The 23023-nt window shown below is 41.2% G+C and overlaps 1 protein-coding gene across 2 annotated transcripts in view; it reads left to right on the top strand.

Moving 5' to 3' along the window:
- PRKCE (protein kinase C epsilon) overlaps window positions 1–23023 on the top strand; it is a 1279555-nt gene that overhangs the window by 639217 nt on the left and 617315 nt on the right. The window contains exon 3 of one of the 2 annotated variants that reach the window (XM_086927785.1): window positions 15937–15999. The exons of the other annotated variant lie outside the window; for it this stretch is intronic. Coding sequence (XP_086783911.1) covers window positions 15937–15999 — 63 coding nt within the window. The remainder of the gene's footprint in view (window positions 1–15936; window positions 16000–23023) is intronic. 2 annotated transcript variants of the gene reach the window in all.

The raw sequence follows: 23023 nt of genomic DNA, 5'->3' as shown, positions 1-23023 counted from the left end.
TCACTCTAACTCTCTCACTCATTCTTACTCAGACTCAGTCATGTTTACTAATGCTTGCACTCATTCCCCCTTTCTCACTTACGCTCACTTATTGTCACACACTCTCTCCTTTCTACACACTCACTGTCACTCACATTCACTTTAACTCATACTCTCTCATACTTCATATTTGTTCTCTCATCTGTCACTGACTCTATCTCACTACTTGTCACTGACTCCCATGCATTTTCAATCACACACGATGCTCACACATACAGACATGCTAACAAACACACTGTGACTCACAAGTACACACTACATACATTTACAAACATGTTTGCTTTAGTTACTACATCTGCCACTGAGGGTCTCGTTCCAGTTCCTGGTATTCCATTCTTTTTTACACTAATCGTGAATATTAAAATATTATTCAAAGTTGGCTTAATAAGATATGAGCAGAAAACGAAGTTGGAGCTCATATAGTTGAGCTGCCGCTGTCTTCCTGGCACTTATTTTACAACTCTTAGGCCAGGGGTCGCAAGAGCAGTGCTAGGGGTCACAAGTGGGAAGCCAGGGGTCGCAGCTGCGACCACTAAATGACGTCCAAGGAAATTCTCAAAGCTCACCCTGTCCTGTGACTGTGTGGCTCTGCAGTACTAAGCCAACAGAGTGGTATATGCATGTTTATAAATAGCATCTCAATACAAATACCGCCAGCATGGAAATCAAATGTTTTTGTTGAAGACAATAATGGCATTATTTCCTTCGCTATGCGTTCACCGATGTCGACCCCACATGCATTTTGCAGCTCAAAAAACACAAGACAGGAGGCGTTTTATTCAGCCCTAATTTCAGGCGTGCTGTGCTTGATTTAGCAGTGAAAGCCTCACAGTTTGAGCCAAACATGCGAATGTAGGTGCGTTTGTGCTTTCTAAACAAATTCAAGTTGTGGTTTTATTAGCCGCGGTTCGTGCAGGTAAGAGCGGTAGGGCCGGGTGCAGAGGGGGATTTCGACAGACAACAACAAGGGATAATTAGTTATTTAATACATTTTCCCTCACGGTCATCTTTCGGATCGCCCCCACCCTGGCCCCACTGCTCTGACCTGCACGGCCGCGACTGGGTTTTATTATGATAAAAATGTTTTGGGGCATCAACTAAAAACATTCTGCAATTGGTGACTTACATTATGGTCTTTTGCAGGTTTCCTTTGCACGCATGCTAACCGATCCTATGCAGGGGCTAATGTTCCACCCATTGCAGTGCATCTATGAGCACATACACAGCATGCTCACCAAATGTAAATAAACTCTGAAAAAATATTTTACCCAGTGTTCTAGGGCTGCAATTATAATAATGTGTCCTGTGCCATAATGTTATGGTGAAATGCATTGGTTCGCAACCTTTTGACATCTGGGATCCTCCAATTAATCATTACTGGAACCCGGGGGACCGACTTGCCCCCAAATCATTATTGGAATGCAGGGGCTCCCCACTGAGTCATGACTGCTAGCCGAGGGCCCCAGCTTCTGCATTGTCGATTATTTGAACTGCAAAACAATGCAGAAAAAATACTGAAAAAACTAATGAACAGATACACAAATGATGACACATTTTATTTAACCCCTTCCATGCGGCCGCGATTCTGCGCCTGTGCGGCAGAATCGCGAGTGGGCGGGTTTATGACGGCCCCCAACCGTCATCAGCACACGAGCACCGTAGTGCATGACGGCTGGGGGCCGTCATCAGCATGGAAGGGGTTAATGCACAAACACCTAAATAAAATAACACATGTTTTTTTATGAAGGTTGAAGCTTTTCTAAATTCGATTGAAGCCACTCATCACCCATACTGTGTTCTGTTTGATGCACTTGCACTGGTCCCACAAAATAAATATGAGGATACTAATTTAGTTTTTAGTCTCCAATTTCAAAGTTTTCAGAGTTACAGTGCATTTTAAATTGTTCATTTGCACATTTAGCTTCGTTATTTAAATACACTTTATAATTCGGTTAATATTATAGACTTTTCTAAGTATTCTTGGACCCTCTTAGTAGGATTTGCGGAACCCCAGGGGTCTCTGGATCACAGGTAGCGAAACACTGGGGAAATATATTTGCAACATTGATCTTGTTTGCTTGGCAGTTCTTAATTGGTAACAATGTACTTGCTAGGGCTGAAATATTTCTCAGGAGGCCACCATAGTTGGCACTACTCACTGTCTCTGCCAGCACTGCCAAATATTAGCCAAAACACACAACAAGTGAGACATTTTGACTCTTTAAGGTAACCCAACACTGTAAATATGGCTTGGACCCGTTCCATTTTTTATTAAAGTAAATTCAATACATTATTCATGATCTCTGCTCAAAAATACATAAACAGTGCCAACATGTGCTAGACTGCTATAAATAAGTGTTGGTGTTTACAAATAAGTGCAGAACCTACGCAGTGGTAAACACCTGCACAAATTAAGCACTGCCTGGGAGTGAAGGCTGGGTCAGCAAGAGAGCAGATGTTTTATTCATTTTGTTTATAGTTTTCGTATGTGCTAGCTCAGTCCAAGAGTACTTTCAGGTTAGTCAAGGGGCAACAGAGGAGGTGTAAAGAAGAAAGGGCAAGCATCAGGAGAATTAAACTGAGTGCAGTGGTCGGTGAGGTAAAATGAGGTCAATCTAAATGCATTTGTATATTTTCTGTAGTCTGGACCTTGGCAAAGAGGCCTAACAGCTGCAAACCATGATAATGCATGGACAGCAATAGGCGAATCTCACAAGCTGCCCAAGGCCATGTGGTCTAGTGGATGAGAAGCATCAATTAGAATCGGTATCAGCGACCCCAGTGCATGCAGGGTTCCCGCATCTAGGGCAGGTGAATGATGATTCACTGCACAGGCCCCTAAGCTTTTGTATTTTTAGACTTACGGATTGCTTTTCCATTTTCTATCCTGAGATCATGAGGATAACTGATCATATTCCATCCTTGCTTATGTGTATTATTAGACACCCATATTTTACATATTTCTCAGAAACAACTAGACGAAAATTCTCCAAAACACAAAAAAGCCACTGAAAGACTAGAAGGCTGCAGTGCCCTTGGAATTTGGAGAACTTTCAGCGGCTCGGTCTATAGCAGGGCAGAGTTTGGCAGGATGTCTCCCTGCTCCAGCATCAAGAATCAAATAAGTTTTGCAGGATGGACAATAAACACGAGTGCTCGAGCATAAAAAAAACGTGTCAGTCTGCTGTTGAATATTTGAAGATTGTGAGGAAGATGAGGATCAGAGATAGGACAGCCACTTCCTTCCTTGCTCAGGGCTTTTAGTTTGGTGTGAAAACAATGTCATGCGAGCACTTTTGTGCACATAATGTGTGAAAAGGGTTCTTTCATTTATTGGATGGAGCCCTTCATGGTGGGGTCCTTCATGAGTGTGTAGCAGCACGGCAGGATATTTTGGACTAAACCTTCTAGACACAGTCACTTTTGGAGATCATAAGAGCAGGCATCAACGCCTGCGATGCACAGGGTTGGTGAGAGACAGGCAAAGTATATCAGTGAAGGACAGCGCTGCCTCCCTCTCTGTCCCCTCATCCTGCTGCGTTCAGCACTTCATTGTAGAGTACAGACAGCTACAAAATGTGTTTTATTCAGGGGCTGAGGTAAAGACAAGGTACAATGCATCATCTGGTTTGATTGGGATACAGGCTCATTAAAGAACTCTAAAGGACAGATAAATAAATTCTGCTTCTAAAAACCATACCAGTATATCCTCTCTACATTAAGAGCACTATATCATCGGGTACAGAATCGCAACCACTACATTACGGGACATTATGTTACAGGTAAGTGAAATAAATACGTTACAGCTAAAGACTAACAATGTAAGTGTTCGCATACTTGTAGGTATCGCCAAAGACAGTCTTACCCCACAATGTAGTGCGACCGGACAATGTAGCTCACTTTTTGGTCTCTGTTGGTATTTCAAGTATGGGGGTAGTGGACTTGACTTCACATCCTTTTAAACGCATCTGACGATGGCACCGGAAGTGACGTCACTCAGTTACACTCTCTGTGGCCCTCCTATCATGCTGATACCATTAGTTACTATGGCCCACAATGCCACGGTATAATTTTCTTTCTGGTTCCAGTGTGCATGATTGATGCCCAGAAGTGCCAGTCTGACTGCTTTCTTGGGGGCTAGTGAACCAGGACACAGGTAGCCTGAAAGCTATAGCTGTTGGGAACACACAGGTGCCAGATAAACTACTGAGTGATCTTTCAAAGCTCATGGGACCTATTTCGACCCCCATGATTCTTGTGCTTATTCACCCTACTTCAGGATACTAATCTCATCCACTAATTTTTGCTATCCTATGTGTGTACATTGATTGTAGTTTTTAAAGAACTTCAGTTGGATGCATATGATCTACTTTCTTTTAATTGCATTGGAAGTTTTGGATTCAAACTACATATTACATTGAATCCCTCATTCTGTCTCGTGCATGTCACCACCAAAATGTAAGCTAAAGTTCACCTTCGGTACTGTGTTACTCCTCAGTGGCTTTCACTAGTTACAACCATTTGAACGCCACACCCTCCTTCTCTCCTTGTTGGTATGCTCTTACCTCAACCTTTATTACCTTAAGGTTGAGGTAAGAGCATACCAACAACAGCAATGGCAGGTGTAGAAAAGGCTAACAATAATCATTTCTGAAAAAAGCAACAGCTCGGAAGTAAATGGACCCCAATGCAGCGCGGTAAGTAACTCTTACAAACCAGACAATTCAGGTTCAAAATTCATAGGTGTAAGTACAATTCCAATTCCACTTACAGAGTAAGGGTATTGCATGTTGATTTTCAGATCTGGACTTCAGAGAAGGAGGGTGTGGCGTTCAAATGGTTGTAACTAGTGAAACTATATATATATATATATATATATATATATATATATATATATAGATAGATATATAGATATAGATATATATATATATATATATAGATATAGTTAACATGCTAAGCAATCAAATTCAGGCTTGTCTCAAAACAACTATAAGTCCCAGCATGCATATGTATATAGTATTTCCTTTATCTCTATATATCACTTAGATGAGGTGAAAGCATCACACAAAAAAATGTATAAAAACTAAAAGCGGAACATCTGTTTGTCAATTGAGAAAGAATACGGAGGTATTCGAAACGCGTCTGACAAAACTTTGAAATAAAAGACCTGCATTTTCACAACACTCGGAGTCTGTATTTCGTCCTTTGGTTGTGGTCCGGCTGGGCACTGCAGAGAGGTTCGGAGATATTTTTATATCAATTGCAAAATTATCGGGTTGATTTCGCTTACAGACCCCCTGTCCATGAAGCGGCTGCTGCAACCAACCCCTTTCTTGCTCGATTTCCGGAACGGAAACTACTGCGGCGGCCCCCGAGTGAAAGTGCGGAGACCAGGCTACCGTGAATACGGCAACTCTAGCGAGGTCGGAGGACCGGCAGGAGCGGTGCACGAACGGCGGTGAGTGTCCAAGCGCGAGTGAGACTCGGTGGGCAGGTGTGGGCAGGCAGAATCGGCTCTGTCATTTGAGCTTTGAGCGTGTGATTTGATACACGGAGTAAACAGAACAAGAATAACAAACGATATGTCAGAAGACAAAGTTCGCGCAAGAGAGGCAGCTGCAGACGATATTTATAGCAAGCTGCCAATTATGGAAAAGCGGGGAGCAGCTACAAACACAGTAAGCACTGTACAAGTTGATGACACTGCCAAGACTCTCTTAAGAAAGCTCGAAAAATGTATGAAGTCGGAAGTAACTAAGTGGTGGGAAAGGAAGTCACTAAGCAAATACGCTGAGCTGGCCGAGTCCCACGGGGGCTAAAAATTCTACTCGCTCCGAGTTACGAAAGTCCGGATCCTCAAATGCTAAAAGAATGGGGCACAATGAACCTAGAAGCGTCAATGAATCTAGTCCATTTGCTAATCAAATATGCAGAATCTGATAGAATGAAACTACTGGATGAAATCAAGACCCTAAATGAGGAACTGGTAAAGCTGGAACCAAATGATTACATTGCAAAAACGCGAAAGGAGATTAAAGATAGGCTGCAGAAACAAGAAGAGAAAATTAAACAGTGCAAGGTATATAAATTCGCCCGTGACCTGGCAGACTATGAACAAGGCAGAATTTACACGTTCGCCAAAAAATTCGACATGGCTAAAAAACTCAAAGCAAATTCAAAAAAGGTAACAGGACAGGCAATGGGTGAACAAGCGACATGCTCAAACCAGCAGGCTCCTGATGCAAACAATCCAGTGAGCGAACAGAGCGATGATAGTTCAGTTTATAGTGCCAGTGGCACCAACAGCACGGACGATGAAGACACTACTCTAAGAACCCTGAACCTCGGTGAGGAAATCGATTTTTTAGTCGAGGACAGGCTAAAAACATTAAGGCCACGTAAACAACAACAGCCACAACCCCAAGCAACACAAAAACCCGAAATGCAAAAAGGAGGGAAAGGCGCAACAAAAACAAGAGGAAGAGGGAAAAGAAATTTCTGGCGCAATCAACAATAACTAATGCAATGGACAAAACAATCATTAACATGACAACACTAAAATTAAACGAGAATGAAGAACAAATTTTAAAATTGGGGTTATCATACTGTCCCCCAAGAAATTTCAACTATGCACAGACTCGGATAGATATCTTCAGCTATATCAGAAAATTAAAACTGCTCAAATTTTTCAAGATTAAGAATGGGCTAGCAAAAAACAATCCGTGGAACAACCATCTTCTGGCATCAAATTGACACCTACCGATGTAGAAGGAATATTGGCAGCACAAGCACTAGAAGGAAATATCGATGAAGCAGTTGAGAGTGATATATCCACTCAAGAACACCTAAAATCGGCATCAATAATGCAGCTGGGGGCAGGTAAAAGCCCTTTCAAACCAAAATCAGTGTTTGTACCAGTCATGCCGAAGGATGCAATAGACATATTCCACGATAGGGTGACGGAAGACATAAAAGACCTACATCATCGTGTCAGTCATCACCCCAAAAAATTAAGTTCAAATCAACTGCAATACAATCGTCTAATGACCAAACTAGGAAACAACACAGAAATCATCATAAAAGCCTCAGATAAATGCGGCAACATAGTCTTGTGGCCCAAGCAAGACTATCTAAGGGAAGCTAATTGACAGTTGTCAGATACTAAGTGCTATGTGGAAACCAACAACAAAGAATACACAAGAGCTTTGGAAACATTGAGGAAACACCTACTCCAATGTAAAAGAGACAACATGATTTCCAAAGAGGAATATGCTTTTCTATGGAATGATTCACCTGTATTACCATCCATATACTTTCTCCCCAAAACCCACAAGGAGAGGACTCCAGTCCCAGGACGCCCGATAATATCGGCTATTGAAAGTGCAAGCGAGCACCTATCACAGTACATTGATTACTTTTTGCAAGATCTGGTCAGGGAATTACCATCATATGTTAAGGACACTGGCGACTTTCTGACCAAAAGCAGCAATATTGAATGGGAAGACGGCATGAGAATGTTAACAATGGACATTGAATCCTTATATACTTGTATAGATCACCAAGTGGGATTAGATGCTGTAAAACATTTCCTGTCTACCAGACCCATCGAATATTATGAACACAACAAAGTAATCATGAAAAGTATTGACTGGTGCCTAAACAATAATTATTTTGCATTTTCCAAAAAGATATACAGACAATGCAGGGGCGTGGCGATGGGGTCTTGCTTCTCCCCCAGCTATGCCTGTTTAGTGGTTGGCTGGTGGGAGGAGCAGACACTCAGACAAGAACTGTCCTCAAAATATGGGAACCACATAATAGTATGGTTACGTTTCATAGACGATGTCTTTGTCTTGTGGAAGGGGGATAATGAAAGTGCCAATGCTTTTATACATGACATCAATGTTAACCAAATGAATCTTAACTTCACTTCGAATATAAGCTGTAATGAAGTAGATTTTCTGGACACAAAAGTATATGTAAAAAATGGTGAATTAAGAACAACTCTACATAGAAAATCCACTGCCGGTAACTCTACGTTACATGCCTCAAGTGCCCACCCCAGACACCTAATTGATAGCATTCCCTATGGAGAGCTTCTCAGAATTAAACGCATATGTAGCAGTGAGGAACAACAAAATATATGCATGCGAGAAGCTGTTGAAAGATTCTGTAGGAGAGGCTATACGGCAAACAATCTACAAAGGGCTTTGGACAAAGACAATAGTAGATCCAGGGTATCATTGCTGTCAAATACAGAAGGAATCATGCTGCAGGAAAGTGAGGAAACTTCAAACACACCTAGGTTAATTTTAACCTACAATAACCAGCATTGCCAAATTCGATCAATAATTATTCGAAATTGGCCGATAGTGCAGACAGATGCAGTCATGACACCAGAGTTGCCTTAAAAACCCACAATAACTTATCGAAGAGGCATCTCCATGAGAAGCGAAATAGCTAAAAGCATCCCAGATCTCAGTACCAAAAAGAAAAGTACTCCTTGGTTACCAGAAAAACAGGGTTTTTACAAATGCTCGTCCTGTCTGGCTTGTAAGTTTGGCACAACAACCAAAAAATACACTACACCCTTTAGCACGAAGGCACTGAAAATTCAGGGATGCTATGATTGCAAAACTGATTATGCAGTTTATATTCTGACCTGTACTTGCGGGCTCAGATATGTGGGTAGTACCAAGCAGCAAGTACACGTCAGAATTCTGCAACACTTGCGTGCTACCGTGAATAACGATAGCACGTATCCGGTCGGAAGACACTTTAAAGCAATCCACCAAAACAATCTAGCGGATTTAAAATATTTTGTTATCGGAGCAGTAAAGGAGAATCCGCGAGGTGGCAATAGAGAAAAGTGCCTGCGGCAGCTTGAATCCAAATTTATTGTAGAACTGGATAGCAGACAGCCAAATGGATTAAACAATACTGAGGACCTGCATCATTTTCTCTGAAGTCCTGTCCATTAGTTATAGGTTTCCCATGTGTTCTCAAACTCCTGTATCTCATAAACAACCTTGATAACATAACTGTGGCCCCAGTCTCTTTTCCATTTTTCTCAATATTGGTTTTAGTCTTTCACATTATAAGCATAAATTATTTTTAGCTTATAAATTTTAAAACACACATCTTGTTAAAATCAAGATTTTTCTTAATAGGAGCACTGAATTGATGAAGTTGGGTAATTATCACATCGATTGTTTGCACTTTATTTAAGGAAATACTTCTATGCTGCTACAAAATAAAGTAAAATTTGCACTTGTTTTGTATTTTTGCACATTGCCCTATTTGCACATTTTCTATTTGACTAATCTAGATCAATGAGGTTAGGCCCATATGAAATTAGGAATTAATTCCGGGATACGTGTGTATATAATTGTCGAGTATCAATATTTTAATAGTATATTTCTATTTTTATATTGTATATTGTATATATGACATGCATATTTATTATATATATTTTTTTAAAAAGAGAGATATATATTTTTGTATGACATATTTTATCAATGTATTTATTCATATTCATTGAAATATACACAGAAAGTGGCAAACCCATTAAATCACAATGTGCATTGTGCTATAATATCAATACAACTGTGCATAACGCCATATACATTTCATATGAACCGGCATTCATGCTGCAATATTGTATAAAGTTAACATGCTAAGCAATCAAATTCAGGCTTGTCTCATAACAACTACAAGTCCCAGCATGCACATGTATATAGTATTTCCTTTATCTCTATATATCACTTAGATGAGGTGAAAGCATCACACAAAAAATTGTATAAAAACTAAAAGCGGATCATCTGTTTGTCAATTGAGAAAGAATACGGAGGTATTCGAAACGCGTCTGACAAAACTTTGAAATAAAAGACCTGCATTTCCACAACACTCGGAGTCTGTATTTCGTCCTTTGGTTGTGTTCCGGCTGGGCACTGCAGAGAGGTTCGGAGATATGTATGTATGTATGTATATATATATATATATATATATATATATATATATATATATATATATATATATATATATATATATTTCCCTTTCACCTGCTTTCTTTTCCAGAGCTCTTGCTGAATCAGTCAATACATCTGCCTTCATACTAGCTGCTTTTTTAGTTACAGCTAGACCTGGAAATATGTGTTGCTTAGCAACTAATTTAATCTTTGCAGTCGCAGCGAGAAAATCATCTGTATGTTTCGATTGGTATCGCCTGATATTCTTGTAAGGAGCAGAGGGTGAAGCAACAGTGAGGAGGCGTCTAGATATTAGCCAAGACATTTCTATTTCTGAGGTGCCCTGGAAGCTAGAGGTTCCTGTAGAGCAGATTTTGCCAAAAACCCCATTTAAATCAAAATGTCAGATAATTCTCCACAAGCGTGGTACATCTCCCTCATGGGATTTCCAAACTGAGATTCAATTTAATGAATCTTTCCCCCCAGAAGAATACATGTGAGTTTATTTGTGATAGTAGTGAACAATGGAGAGCTGAACTTGGCAGTGAGCCCAGGGATCCGGCTCTGAATTGTGGACAAGAGGCCGAATATTTGTGGGTGGTGATTTCTGTTTAAAGATATAAGGTTCATGAAGACATTTTCTGAATTGCAGTCGGTTGAGAAATTCTGATATAGATGAGATGTTTTCTAAACCCGAGTGGCTGAATTCGTTTTTGATTTCCATCCTGACTTTTAGTTTGGCGCTCTTCACCTGTTATTTTCGGGTGTCATAAACTCCCCACTTTAGGAGCAGCTGTGAGTGCCACTCGGTAGGGCTGTGCATCAAGAAGCATAACAACTTCTACAAGAGAATTGTCAGTGCAGCTGTGTGCTGGGGGAATTAAATGGGACAAAAGTGAATACAATGAAAGGTGAGGTGGGTAGGAGGTGGGGTGGTAAGGGTGGATGGATAAAGGACACATGGGGAGATGGATATATGGTTGCACAGATGAATGGATGGGTTTAGTGAAGAATGGAGAGAGGACTGATGGATAGAAGCTTGGAGGAATGGATGGATAGGAAGATAAATAGATGAATGGACAGAAAAAAAGTAGGGAAGCTAGATGAAGAAAAGAATGGATGCAGAGAGTGAAAGGAAGAAAAAAAGGATAAGACATGAAAGGATGGATGGATGAAAAAACTAACAGAACGAAAGATGTTAGCTTTAGCTTCCTTTTATTACATTTCTTTTCTCATTTAACCTCTTTTTTTCTTTTTCTTTTCCTCTTTGTTCTTCTTATCCTCTTCCTTTTGTATTTCTTCACATCTACATCTTGCCCTCACTTCTCTCGCATCTCATTCCTCCTTTTTCTCCTTGATCAATGTCCTCCTTATCCATTTCTCCTCTTTACTTTCTCCTCATTTTCCTTCCTATGCTGTCTTCCTTATTAGGAGCCCTGAGTATACAGCTTCTCAATACAGTGTTTTGCCTGTGCCTACCTGGGGCTTGTCTCTTCATAACAGCAACAATTCCCCGAACTCCTTGAGGAAGAGGCAGGTTTTGAGTCGGCTAATGTCATGAACAGAAGATATCTTCAGCTAGAATTGCATATCATCTATGTATTAACAGACCTTGACATTGCCTTGGTAACAGGGCCCCGAGTCGGGAATACACGCGGGTGGACGGCGTCCACCCACTTCATTCACAGGGTGAATGCCGCCCACCTTGCCGAGAATTTGGGTCCCACTGAATAATGTGCTGAACTCATCCCAGTGTAATTTCCAAACACCGGGACACTTTCAGCAGTGCCATGAACGTTGTCTGCTTTCCATCTGCAACAAGGAACAACGTGCAGATGCGGACGAGGCTTTCTTATTTAAGACTCCTGCTGGGCCCATAACAAAGACTGAATGTGAGGGGTCATCAGACTGCTTTTGTTCGAGTCTCATGGCTGGGAGCAGTCAGGAGCCTTACACCTAATGCAACTGAAGCGGAGGGGAAACAAAGGCTCACACCTTATTAGCACTCCACACATACTTAAGAGAGGCAGCTTTTCATTTTCTTTAGTCCCTGTTTAGGAGATAAGCATGCACTGTAAAAATATCAGAAGTGTTGGTCTTTCTCAGTATTTACACAAAGCAAATTCCATTTATATAGAGCTTACATCCCTTGAGGAGGTGTTGAAATAATTTATGTACCACTATTTCTTCTTGTATAGCCCTACTCTTTCCAGTGCAGGGTGTCAGAGCGCTTTACATCAACACATGCATATTACATGTACAATACATTTTATGTTTGTAAATGAATGTACAGGATGCGTTACATAAAACTGGGAGATTACAAGGTGTAGAAGTCACATATCATCTTCCATAACTCACTGTGCTATTATCCTCGCAATGCGCTCAAACGTACACATGATAGACCTGCTAAATATATATGGGAGGGCTTTAGATCTGATGTTATTTCTTGTGATGCCACTACCTATAAAGTGGCTTGTGATGCCACTTTCTATGATGTCAATTCCTGTGATACCATGTGTGATGTCTTGCGCTGTGATGTCATGCGCTGTGATGTTGTGTGCTGCGATGTTGCGCACGATATGATGTCACTTGCATACTGCTTATCTAGGTTAGTCACCCCACTTCTTTTTTTAGGACTTGTGCCCTGCTTGGTAAGGATAGTTACTGGGAGTTCTTTGTAGAGGTTGAAGATGATAGAGGACAATTAGAGTACTGTGGTACGTACTCTGCAGGAGATGGTGAATTGTTGTTGAGGTTCCTATCTGGGCGAATCGGTGGTCTATGGCAAAGTAGGTAGTGAACCACTGAAGGAAAGTGACAGAAAACACCAATGTGTTTTTCCAGTGCACAGATCAGCGCATGGTGATTGGCTGTGCCAAAGACGAAGGAGAGGATACTTTCTTGTCAGTGATCAACATGGTTTCTTGATTAGATGAGGGGTTGCAGTTGTTGCCCTGCGTCACAGTCCAAAGCTGAATTTGTAGTCCACAAAGATTGTATTTATTCTTCCTGATTTGGTTTTGGAATTAAATGTTTGCTGTTTTCTTATATATTCATATAGTGTGCAACTATTGAATCATGGGGGCGGTCGAGCATGATAGGCAAGCAAAATTATCTTGTGCTGTTAGTAGAAATATGTAGACCTGAGTGTCAACAAATAAAGCCCTGTGCATCATATCTGTTGGTGTATTTAGTTGAACTGCTTTGTTCAATAGCAGTTCTCTCACATTAGATTAGTCACCATTTGGCTCCAAATCCTAGGGACAACTCATTCCCAGTCCTTGGCTTCCTTTTACATTTCATTGTTTTACATATCATTGTGACAGACTAAGAAGTCAAATTGAGCTAACCCCAGGTTACAAGTCCCAGATTGCACTGAGGTGGATAGCGGGGGAACATCCTTTACGACGAAACTTTAACAACGCGGTACTGTTACCACGCTACTTTTACAACGCAAGTCGTTACAACGAATTGCGCTGGGGGGCGCTCCAGGATAGTAAATAGTTAAATTTACTATCCAACTCCTTCCCTAGAGTCCATGGGGGCTGGAGTTGGAATAGTAAATAAAACTATTTACTATCCAGCGCCCCCCAGCGCAAGTCGTTGTAACGCCTTGCATTGTAAAAGTAGCGTTGTAACGGTACGCGTTGTCAAAGTACGCGTTGTAACGTCATACATCGGGATAGGGTGAGTAGGACTGGAAATGATGCACCTTGTGACCTTTAGGTCGAGCCTGAACAGCACATGCGCTGATCTGCGAGGCATGCTGTATTCAAATATGGACTTGAAGCTCTGCCCATTCTCCGCCCATATTTGCCATTTACTTGTGTCATTGTCCTTTGTAAATGCTGGCTTCTGATTCATTAATAGGTTAGTACCTCCTTAGTACCGTCTTGTCTTCATTTGTAACGTCTCATGAGGCCTGGTCCTTTTACTTCTGTTGTTACACGGTATGTCTTATTTAGTCTGTAAGCACTATTTTCTTTATTAATTTTCTTCTTCTGCAGGCACTACATGCTTTCCTGTAACATTCGGCGCGCCATGCTCGATTTCACTTTCTGAGCAGCCCATAACAATGGCCTCTGCTTCTTTGAAGTGAAATAGGTATCGCATTTACACGCGTTTCAGCTGTTGGCATCGTAAAAGACAATGCCTTTTTTTATGTGTTAATTATCAAAACAGATAAATAAAAGGCTTTGTTATGTACAATGCCAATAGCGTAAACGTTCGCGAATGCGAGACCTGTTGCGCATTTCAAATGCTTGTTCTAATGATACATTACAATCCTTTTTGTGTATATTTCAGACATGTATTCTATCCAATGCTACCCAGATAAAGTTTTTGCAAGCACCATTTGAGGCCTCTTGTTTAATCCAGTTTCCCACCTTTGCACCCACTTCCTCAACATAACACAAAACTTTTATTTCTAGTGTCTACAAAACATATTGTTTTTTACTACAGTACATGTGCAAGACGAAACAAGCAGAAAGAGGAAACGAAAGGAAATAACCATGTTCAGTGACTTATCTTAACTTCAAGCAGACCCATCTTAGACCATTTTCATTACTTATTGCTGCCTTCTGTAATAAAGCAACATTGTGGTGGCTGCATCGCTATGAATTGTAAATGTTGTTTTCTTTGAATGGTATTTTAGTGTGTGTGAGATCTGTGTTTTGCAGTGTTTACCTGTTTACAATGGTAACGAAAGTTTTATTTTTTGTGACGCTTTATGGGTAATTGAAGGTATAAAACGAAAACAAGAAAGTTTACATATGTGAATTTGAGAAAGTTTGTGTGTGTGTGTGTAGTAGTACTCTTGCATTTTATTTGCTGCACACACGGTATATAAAAAATTTACATTTCAGGCAGTAAACTAAGGTGACAATCTCCTTTGGTGAAACTGTGTCAGTGACTTACGTTATTGCTTTTTCTTCTGTATAATCAGTATTGTACATCTCCGTTATCATTGTTAAGTACAACTTGCAATAACCCTGAAGAGCAGGTGTAAAATATTTTGTGGCTTATGGAAATTCAACGATTGAAACCATCCACAGTGTGTGTTATACTTTTTAGACATTCCATTTTACTTTCAGAACTGCATTTTTTCATTTCCAACTGATAAGCAGGTATAAAAACCTATCGTGAAATGCCTTGTATTACATCTGGAGTTATATAAAGTTTTGTAGAGTAAATAGCATCAATTCACGGTTTATGATTTATTACTTTAAAATAATGTTATGTTTGTTTTTATATTTTATATTTGTTTTTTTGTTTGTCGCAATTCTAACATAAAAAATCATGTAGGAACTGGACTTTTGTGGGTTGAAGTGTCATTAATAAATGAAACTTGTGAGACTATTTTTGCTAGAATAGGACTTGGGTGTAAACAAATGTTGGAATTGGAATAAGAGAGGCATTTGGAAATTCGCCATGGGTGAGGGTTGGGCCATTTGCAAAATGCACTGAGGGAGAAGGCATTAGGGAACTAGCATTAGTGAAAAAGACAGAGAACATACTTGGGAGAGCAAGCTTGTAGGTGGGGAGGAGAAGGACTAACGGGAAGACAGCAAGGACACTACCTTTCCAAGTTGCTTCTAGAGTTCCATTGAGAAACTAAGGCTTGGCTGATAACATATGTGTTCAATGATCACACCGTGTTTTAAGTCAAACACCAGAATGCATTATCCAGGTCCACCCTATCCAAAGCTTTAACATTAACCACTAGTTATGTGGGAGGCCTGTAGGTTGTAGCATCCTTCTCAGTGGTCCACAGGGTTGCATTTAAAAGGAATATTTTACATTGACTCAAAACAAATACTGATTACTCGAATGGTTCTCATGCAATGGCCGGTAATTCCACAGCACAGGGACTTGGGTCAAAAGTATGTCTACCTCCCGGAGACACTAATCTAAATTTCCTTTTTACTAGGAAATGTTGACCCTGACATCGAAGCGAGCGAGGATGGGCTTACCAAGAGAAATTCGAAATCAGGTATGGTGTGTACCAGGCATCAGCGGCTCTGTGCTTAAAAAGCATTTAATGAAAATGTAGATGCTGAATCTTCGTTAAACAGTAAAGATCAATTACATTTTAGCGTTTCTTTTACAGCGCTATATGGAACACACTAGGTGCTATGTCTTCAACCTGCAGTGGAACACACTGTGCCTGCCAATGTGTGGTGGTCTGAGTGCCTTAATCCAATACCAACATAATGGTTCTCCACCTGCTATAGGATGCCAGCAGTCCTCCTGTTTTTCTCTAAAGAATATTAAGGGAGCCACATTTTTAGTCTTCCTTGAATGGCAGAGGTAAAATACCCTTTCCCGTCGCCATCTGTCGTGCAGGTGTAACGTTGTGCCCTGTTCCGTATATTTTAATAAAGAGGCACTGACACCCTGCATAGTGCTTGTTCCTCACCCTTGATGTTTAGCCCTTGCTCAAGGAATAAAGGAAACCTCACTCAGAATGGCTGTCAGCAACATTGCTTGAGCAAGATTGTTTCATGTGCAGGCACACATATTTCTTTACACAACCACCTTCTAAAATGGACTAAAACTGCAGCAAAAATAGTACATATTCACAGAAAATCCCTGGCTCCTTCATAGCTGCCAATCCTATATATACACATTTGAGAAGGCAGGTCCCTTGCATGGAAGTTTAGATGATGCATTACCTGGATATAGATCCATCTTAAATGGGCCATTCCCTTCGCAGGGCAATTAGGGGTAACACACCGTTCCCCCCTGTGTAACTCAAGATATCTCAGTGCATATTAAAATTGGACACTAAATTGCAAGATCAATGATCTCCAATACTTGGCCCGATTGGCAGCTTCTGTCCCATTACATGTAAGTACGAGTCTAGTTCAGAACACGTCCAGTAACGTCTACTGCATCTCTGCCCAGTACACCCTGGTGCCATGATTTTAAGGTCCCTTACTTGATAAACTCTGCCTCTAACGCACTGGCAACATCCCATGTGAGAGCTCTTTAGATCGGAGCAATGGTCTTTTAAACTCCAGAGACATGCACACACCTGGGGAGGGGACACTATCTCCCCAATGTTGCTCCTAACGAAAACTCTACAGAGGACACCAAACCCGCCAAGTGCTTGTGAGGGCAAGTAGCTAGTGCTGCATGTCCGATTTTTGCCGAAGGATTGAAGGGCACTTTCTATTTAAGCCTCAGGTGCCAATAGGTAAGGACTACCCAGGGACATCTCTGCAGAATCTCTTAGTTGACTAGCTTCACTCTTGTACAATTTAGGTACATGTTCCACCTAATTCTCAGTACATTAGCATTCATCTTTTCAATCACATTTCACCAGACATATAGCCATTTTTTTTATTCATGAGTGGAGATACATATCAAAAATAACATTGTAATGTATTGCAATGCATTGCAGCAATTTGTATAGCGTTGACATGTGCCTCACAAGCTCCAGAACACTTCTCGTAGGATGCGTGTAGTGCATGGTTGATAGAGTTTTAGCTTATGGTGAAGCAGATGAGTAGTGTGCTTGGCGTCTTACGTGAAGTTTTCATCTGTGCGTCTTGTGGTGGTGTTGTACGCATGAGGTGACGTAGTTACATGTGGAGGAAAAAGAGTTGTGCGTGCATATTGCACATTCAGTAACTTTTCTTTAGGGAGGTACTGGGTGGAACAGTCACTTAGGAAACAATATGAACATGTATAACAATACAATTTTAGTTTTTTTTAATATATTAAGTGTCCATGTGGTGATGCTTTGTTTGCATTTGACTTCTAGGTTGCCACCATATTTGTGTGGGTGGGTGAGGTTTCTGTAGTGGTGCAAATACTCACATGGTTGTTGAAGGGTGGGATTGGCAAAGCCCCAAGGGTACTAATTCCATAATTTACAAGTGTTAGGGTTTATTTAAAGGCTCTGAAGACATCATCTGGGTAGTCCCGGACTGTATCAAGGTAAACTCAGACATGAGCTGTGCAATTTTACTCATCAGCACGTTCTGAGATATTTACTTCCTGTGATGGTGTCAGTTGAGAATTAATGCAATATCCGGTTCATTACCTTCGCTGTTCGTAGTTCTGAGTCCTGAACGGTTTCTGTGCACAATGCAACATGCATCACATGTATCCTTTCTGCAACATGATACATTAATTCAATAGCCTAAATTCAATCCCTGTTCAAAAGAAAAGCCTCAGCTGGCCAAAATGAGACTCTGTTCTCTAAAAGAATATGCATGAAGCATCAGCACGCATATGGGTACCTCTTACTTTCTTTTCGATTCTTGTCAACTTTTGCAGCTAATAATAGATTCATTGTGCTCTGACTAGAAGCGCCTACAAGTTTTATAAGCAGAGACTACACTTTAAGTTGTGAAGAGCATCAAGACGATTTGTCACTCTGTGACAATTTTATTGTTGGCTGTGAATGTTGTAAAAACTCCCCTCCTACAGAGCCCTGAGTTTGTTTCTTTTTTAGCACTGTTAGTATGTGTTACAAGCTGTGTGCAGGAAATGATTCACAGAAATGCCCCATTTATTAACAGATGCGACTTTGCTCAATAGCACCCGAAATTCAAGGTCACTTTCTACAACGACATTGAGTCATTTTTAGGTTTCGTCTGCACAGGGCTTGCACCGTGTTTGAGAATTCTATTGTTTTTAATGTAAACCTAAAAGGAACTTCCATCCAGCCTCCTCTCTTTCCTGGCTTCTCATTGGTTTCTGTGTGTGCCACTTGTATTTCCTCCATTTCTATTGGCTGTAGCATATTGTAGTGATTACGGATGCCACTTGAGGAGGAGTTTCACAGGAACTTTATTGACGACAAGGACTGCTCAGCAGCTGGCACGGAAGAGGCATCAAACAGCAACTGAACAGGTATTCAAACACGAGAACTCCAAATTCTGATGTGGAATGCTCACCTCAGGAACAGCCATGATGTGAGCATTTCATGCAAATACAATGACACTGGGTGAAACCACTACATTATCCTTCTGCTCTTAAACAAATTAAAAGGAAAACAAGAGCAAGAAAGAAGAGGAGAGAAAGAAAAAGAGGGAAGAAGAGAGAAACAGAAAGGGGAAGAACGAAGAAGGAAATTAGTGAAATCTTCTAGGAACAAAACGTTGTCTCGCTCCTGCGCAAACATACAGGTGAAGGAACTTTGGAGAGAGAACCGTCAGCAACATCAGAAGGTCTGCCATGTAAGTCTTCATTGCTAACATTCCCAGACAACTTGACAACTCTAGACACATTCCACCAATGTTTGTTGTTCACCCTGACAGCATTACCACAAATCTTATCAACAACCGTGGGATCAGATCATTTAAAATCTCCCTTCTTGCAATGTACAGGGATTTTTACACGAACAGTGTCACCAACAACAAATGTATGAGAAACAGATCTTTTTCTAGCATCAAAGTAAGATTTTTGTTGTGACTGAGCTTGAGAGACGTTACTCCTCGGACGGTCATCCACATCAACCACAGAATCCTTTTTCTTACCCACTTCGACATCTACCCAGGACACACTTTGGAACACAGCTTTCTTCCACGCAAAAGTTCAAAAGGGGACACTTTAGTGGACAAGTGAGGAGTGGTGTGGTTAAACCACAACATGGATCGAACAGCCTTCTGTACATTGCACCTTGCAGCCAACACCCATTGCACACCGTTATTCAACACTCTATTCATGCATTCCAGAAGTCCATTAGTTTGCAGATGATAGAGTGAACTCTTGTAATGAGTTATTCCCCCTTGTTGTAAACATTTTTTAAGCTCTTGACTGACAAACTGTACACCATTGTTGGACACAATATTGGAAGGGAAACCTTCATGCAGGAAAATATCCTTTAGGAAATCAATGACATGCTTGGAGTTCGGCTCAGCCATGAAACGCACCTCAGGCCATTTGGAATATTAGTCAATGGCAACAACAGCAAACCTTGAGGAAGTGGGAAGCAGATTGAACGGACCAACAAGGTCGATGCCAACCTTCTCCCAAGCTCTAGCTGGAAAATCAATGGGTTGAAGAGGAGGTGTTTCTTATATTAACCCCTTCCATGCTCATGACGAGCTCAGCTCGTCATGAGGCACAGTGGAGCTGTGCTGATGACGAGCTCAGCTCGTCATGAAACATGGAGTAAATGAAAACTCAGCACAGTGGGGGAAAATGCACAGCAGCGATGTGGTTAAAATTATTTTCTGCACTGGAACACACGACACACTCCCCAACAAAAACATCTACATCCTTGTCCATCAGGGGCCACCAAAAACATTCACACCACCTACGTTTGGTAAATGTTTTACCCAAATGCCCTTCATGCGCTCCACTGACCAATCTGGACATCACCGTTTCCTCACACTTTTCCAGAGATACTAATATGTCCCCACGCGCCAATAAACCATCTTCCATAGAAAGCTCCATGGAGACTTTAAAAAAGGTTTGTAAGGTGAATGGTGAGTTTTTCTCCTTTGGCCAACCGTGCTTGACAAACTCAACAACTTGGTAGAGTAAAGCATCCTTTGCCAATTCATTCCTCCTTTCCTTTTCACTGACAGCACACATGTCATTCAAAACCAAGGAGGCAATGAAACAGTTGTCCTCATCTTCGTCATCATCATCATAAATGGGTGGACCAACTTCTGCAATGGGAAACCTCGAGAAATAGTCTGCTCTGGCATTCTTGTTACCAGGAAGGTACCTAATTTCAAAATCGTACTGAAGCAACTTGGTAGACAAACGGGCAATTATAGGTGTATGTTCTTTGATATTGTCCCACGAGAGGATAGAAACAAGTGGACTGTGATCTGTTTGCAGTTGGAAATAATTACCCCAAATGTAGAGATGGAACTTTCTGATAGCCCACTAGCACGCCAAAAGCTCTCTTTCAATCATAGCAAAGTTCAACTTAGGTCCACGTAATACCCTGTAGGCATATCCTAAGGTGTGTTCAGGACCATTCATGCATTGAGTGAGGACAGCAGCTAAACCAACACCACTTGCGTCCACAGTGATGGTGCACATAGCATTGGGATCAAAAGGCTTCAGAGCCCTAGGTCTAACCAATTGGGTCTTGATCCATTCAAACACTCTCTGACAGCAATAATCCCAAACAAACGTAATACTCTTCTTTAACATGTTCGTTAATGGTTGGACCCTTGAAGCGTAATCTGGCACAAGCCACGAGTTAATCTCACAGAGTCAAATAAAGGATTTAAGACCAGTCTTGTCCGTAGGGGCAGGACTGTCAACTATGGCCTTGACGAGACCCAGTCTGGGTTCTACGTCATGTTCTGATAACATGTGCCTGAAGTACTCGAACTTCTGTACCTTAAATATGCACTTTTCCTTCTTCAAGAAAACTCCCTTCTCTTGCATGATGTCAAGGACACGATACAGAGAATCAGCGTGGGACTCACAAGGCTGTAGAAATCAAAAATCCACTTCTCAGGGGTTCCACTGATACTTAGTCCTTTTAAACTCACAAGGAAGAACTTGACACAGAAGCTGGAATATAAAAGTACATTTTTATTAACCTCAAATGAGTGAGACTACATCACACAGAAGCCTTAGCAACTGAATGAGGCAGTCTGCTAGAATGGTCTTACTTCACATCTTATATACTCTTTATCCTGCCCCAGGCATGTAAGGGAGTTGTACCAATTACATTCCTAAACAAATGGAAAATCTGGAGGGTCAGCAGGTGAGTAGCCTTTGGGGTTTTAGCAGGATATCGGCAAAACATTATAATTACATAGTTCACAAAGGTTAATCTGATTTAGATGGCACTGCAGGGCATGGCATGATTACATGTAAAGTATCCCAACCCAAAAGTTAATCATTAAGAATGTCCCAAATTCAACCTCAAAAAGCCGGACAAACCTATAATTGAAAGCATAACCCATGAAATGAAGAAATATAAAAAGAAACAGTAACAGATGATGAACAAGATAAGGCATGTGCAAGGAAACTAAAAGTTAACGATGTCCTGAACATTGATTTGCAATCTCAAACAAAGATCGATCAGGGAAATTGGCTTTGCGAGGTCAGTTTCAGGTGAAGAGGTCAGTTTCTTACAGTTCATTTCAGAGTCAAAAAGAAACCTTAGTTAATATATACATGAACTAAGGCTACCTTCACAGGCCTACGTGAGGGCAACACAAAATGGTGGCACAGAACAAAATGGAGTCAGACTCAAGAATTATAGAACCTCAGACCCTCCTTTTGCCATTACGTGGGCAATAACCTAAGACTCATGTTAATCTGAATCTAGGTCTCTATCGATATTCATTAGGTCGTCAAGGTGTTGCTGTAACATCATCTTATTATTCTCTACTTCTCTCGGGACAGGTCTCCGAACACACATAGTAGCACAAAGACTCACTTCTGGTGGACCATTTTTGGATGCTAGAGGCGGAGCCACTCCCTCTTCCATGACAATTCACTCAAATGAGAACTTAATTAACATTTACTTTATGCAATTGCACTGGAATCACTTGTGCAACTGCTTGCCCAAAGTCCGTTCAAAGCCTCTCTGGCAGGCTTCTATCGTCCATCAAATCTGCTTCCATTGTCTTCTTCCGCATTGGGCCTCTCGATTCAGGCCTCTTCATGAAAATAGTACTGCTTAGTTGGAGTGCCCTCCTGGCAAACACTCACAGCTCACTCGAAAGTCTCAATGTCTCAAGGCAGTGCACCAGTGTCTCTCCTCTGCGGCAGACACTACAAATAATGTGCTCTTCATTGTTCATGGACACAGATCATCTCATGCAGACCCGGGTCTACATTCTCAGGCTCCAACACTCATTATTCAGTGTCAGAGGGCGCTCAGGCTGCTCTTTCATGGGCACCATAATGTAGTGCCTTTTGTCAATCTTGGATCCTCCGGTGCACTGCCCTTCCATTGGAGCAAAGAAAAAGGGGAATGGTCAAAACTCAGGCCAAGGGGCTCAAGGGACTGCACACTGTCAGAGGTTACCAGCACATGACAGGTAGAAAACTCAAGCATCAGACTAACCCTGCCATCA

Source organism: Lissotriton vulgaris, chromosome 6 (assembly GCF_964263255.1).
Source record: "Lissotriton vulgaris chromosome 6, aLisVul1.2, whole genome shotgun sequence".
Classification (NCBI taxonomy): Eukaryota; Metazoa; Chordata; class Amphibia; order Caudata; family Salamandridae; genus Lissotriton; species Lissotriton vulgaris.
The sequence above is the reverse complement of the archived record's forward strand: the minus strand, read 5'-3'. Positions and strand labels throughout refer to the sequence as shown.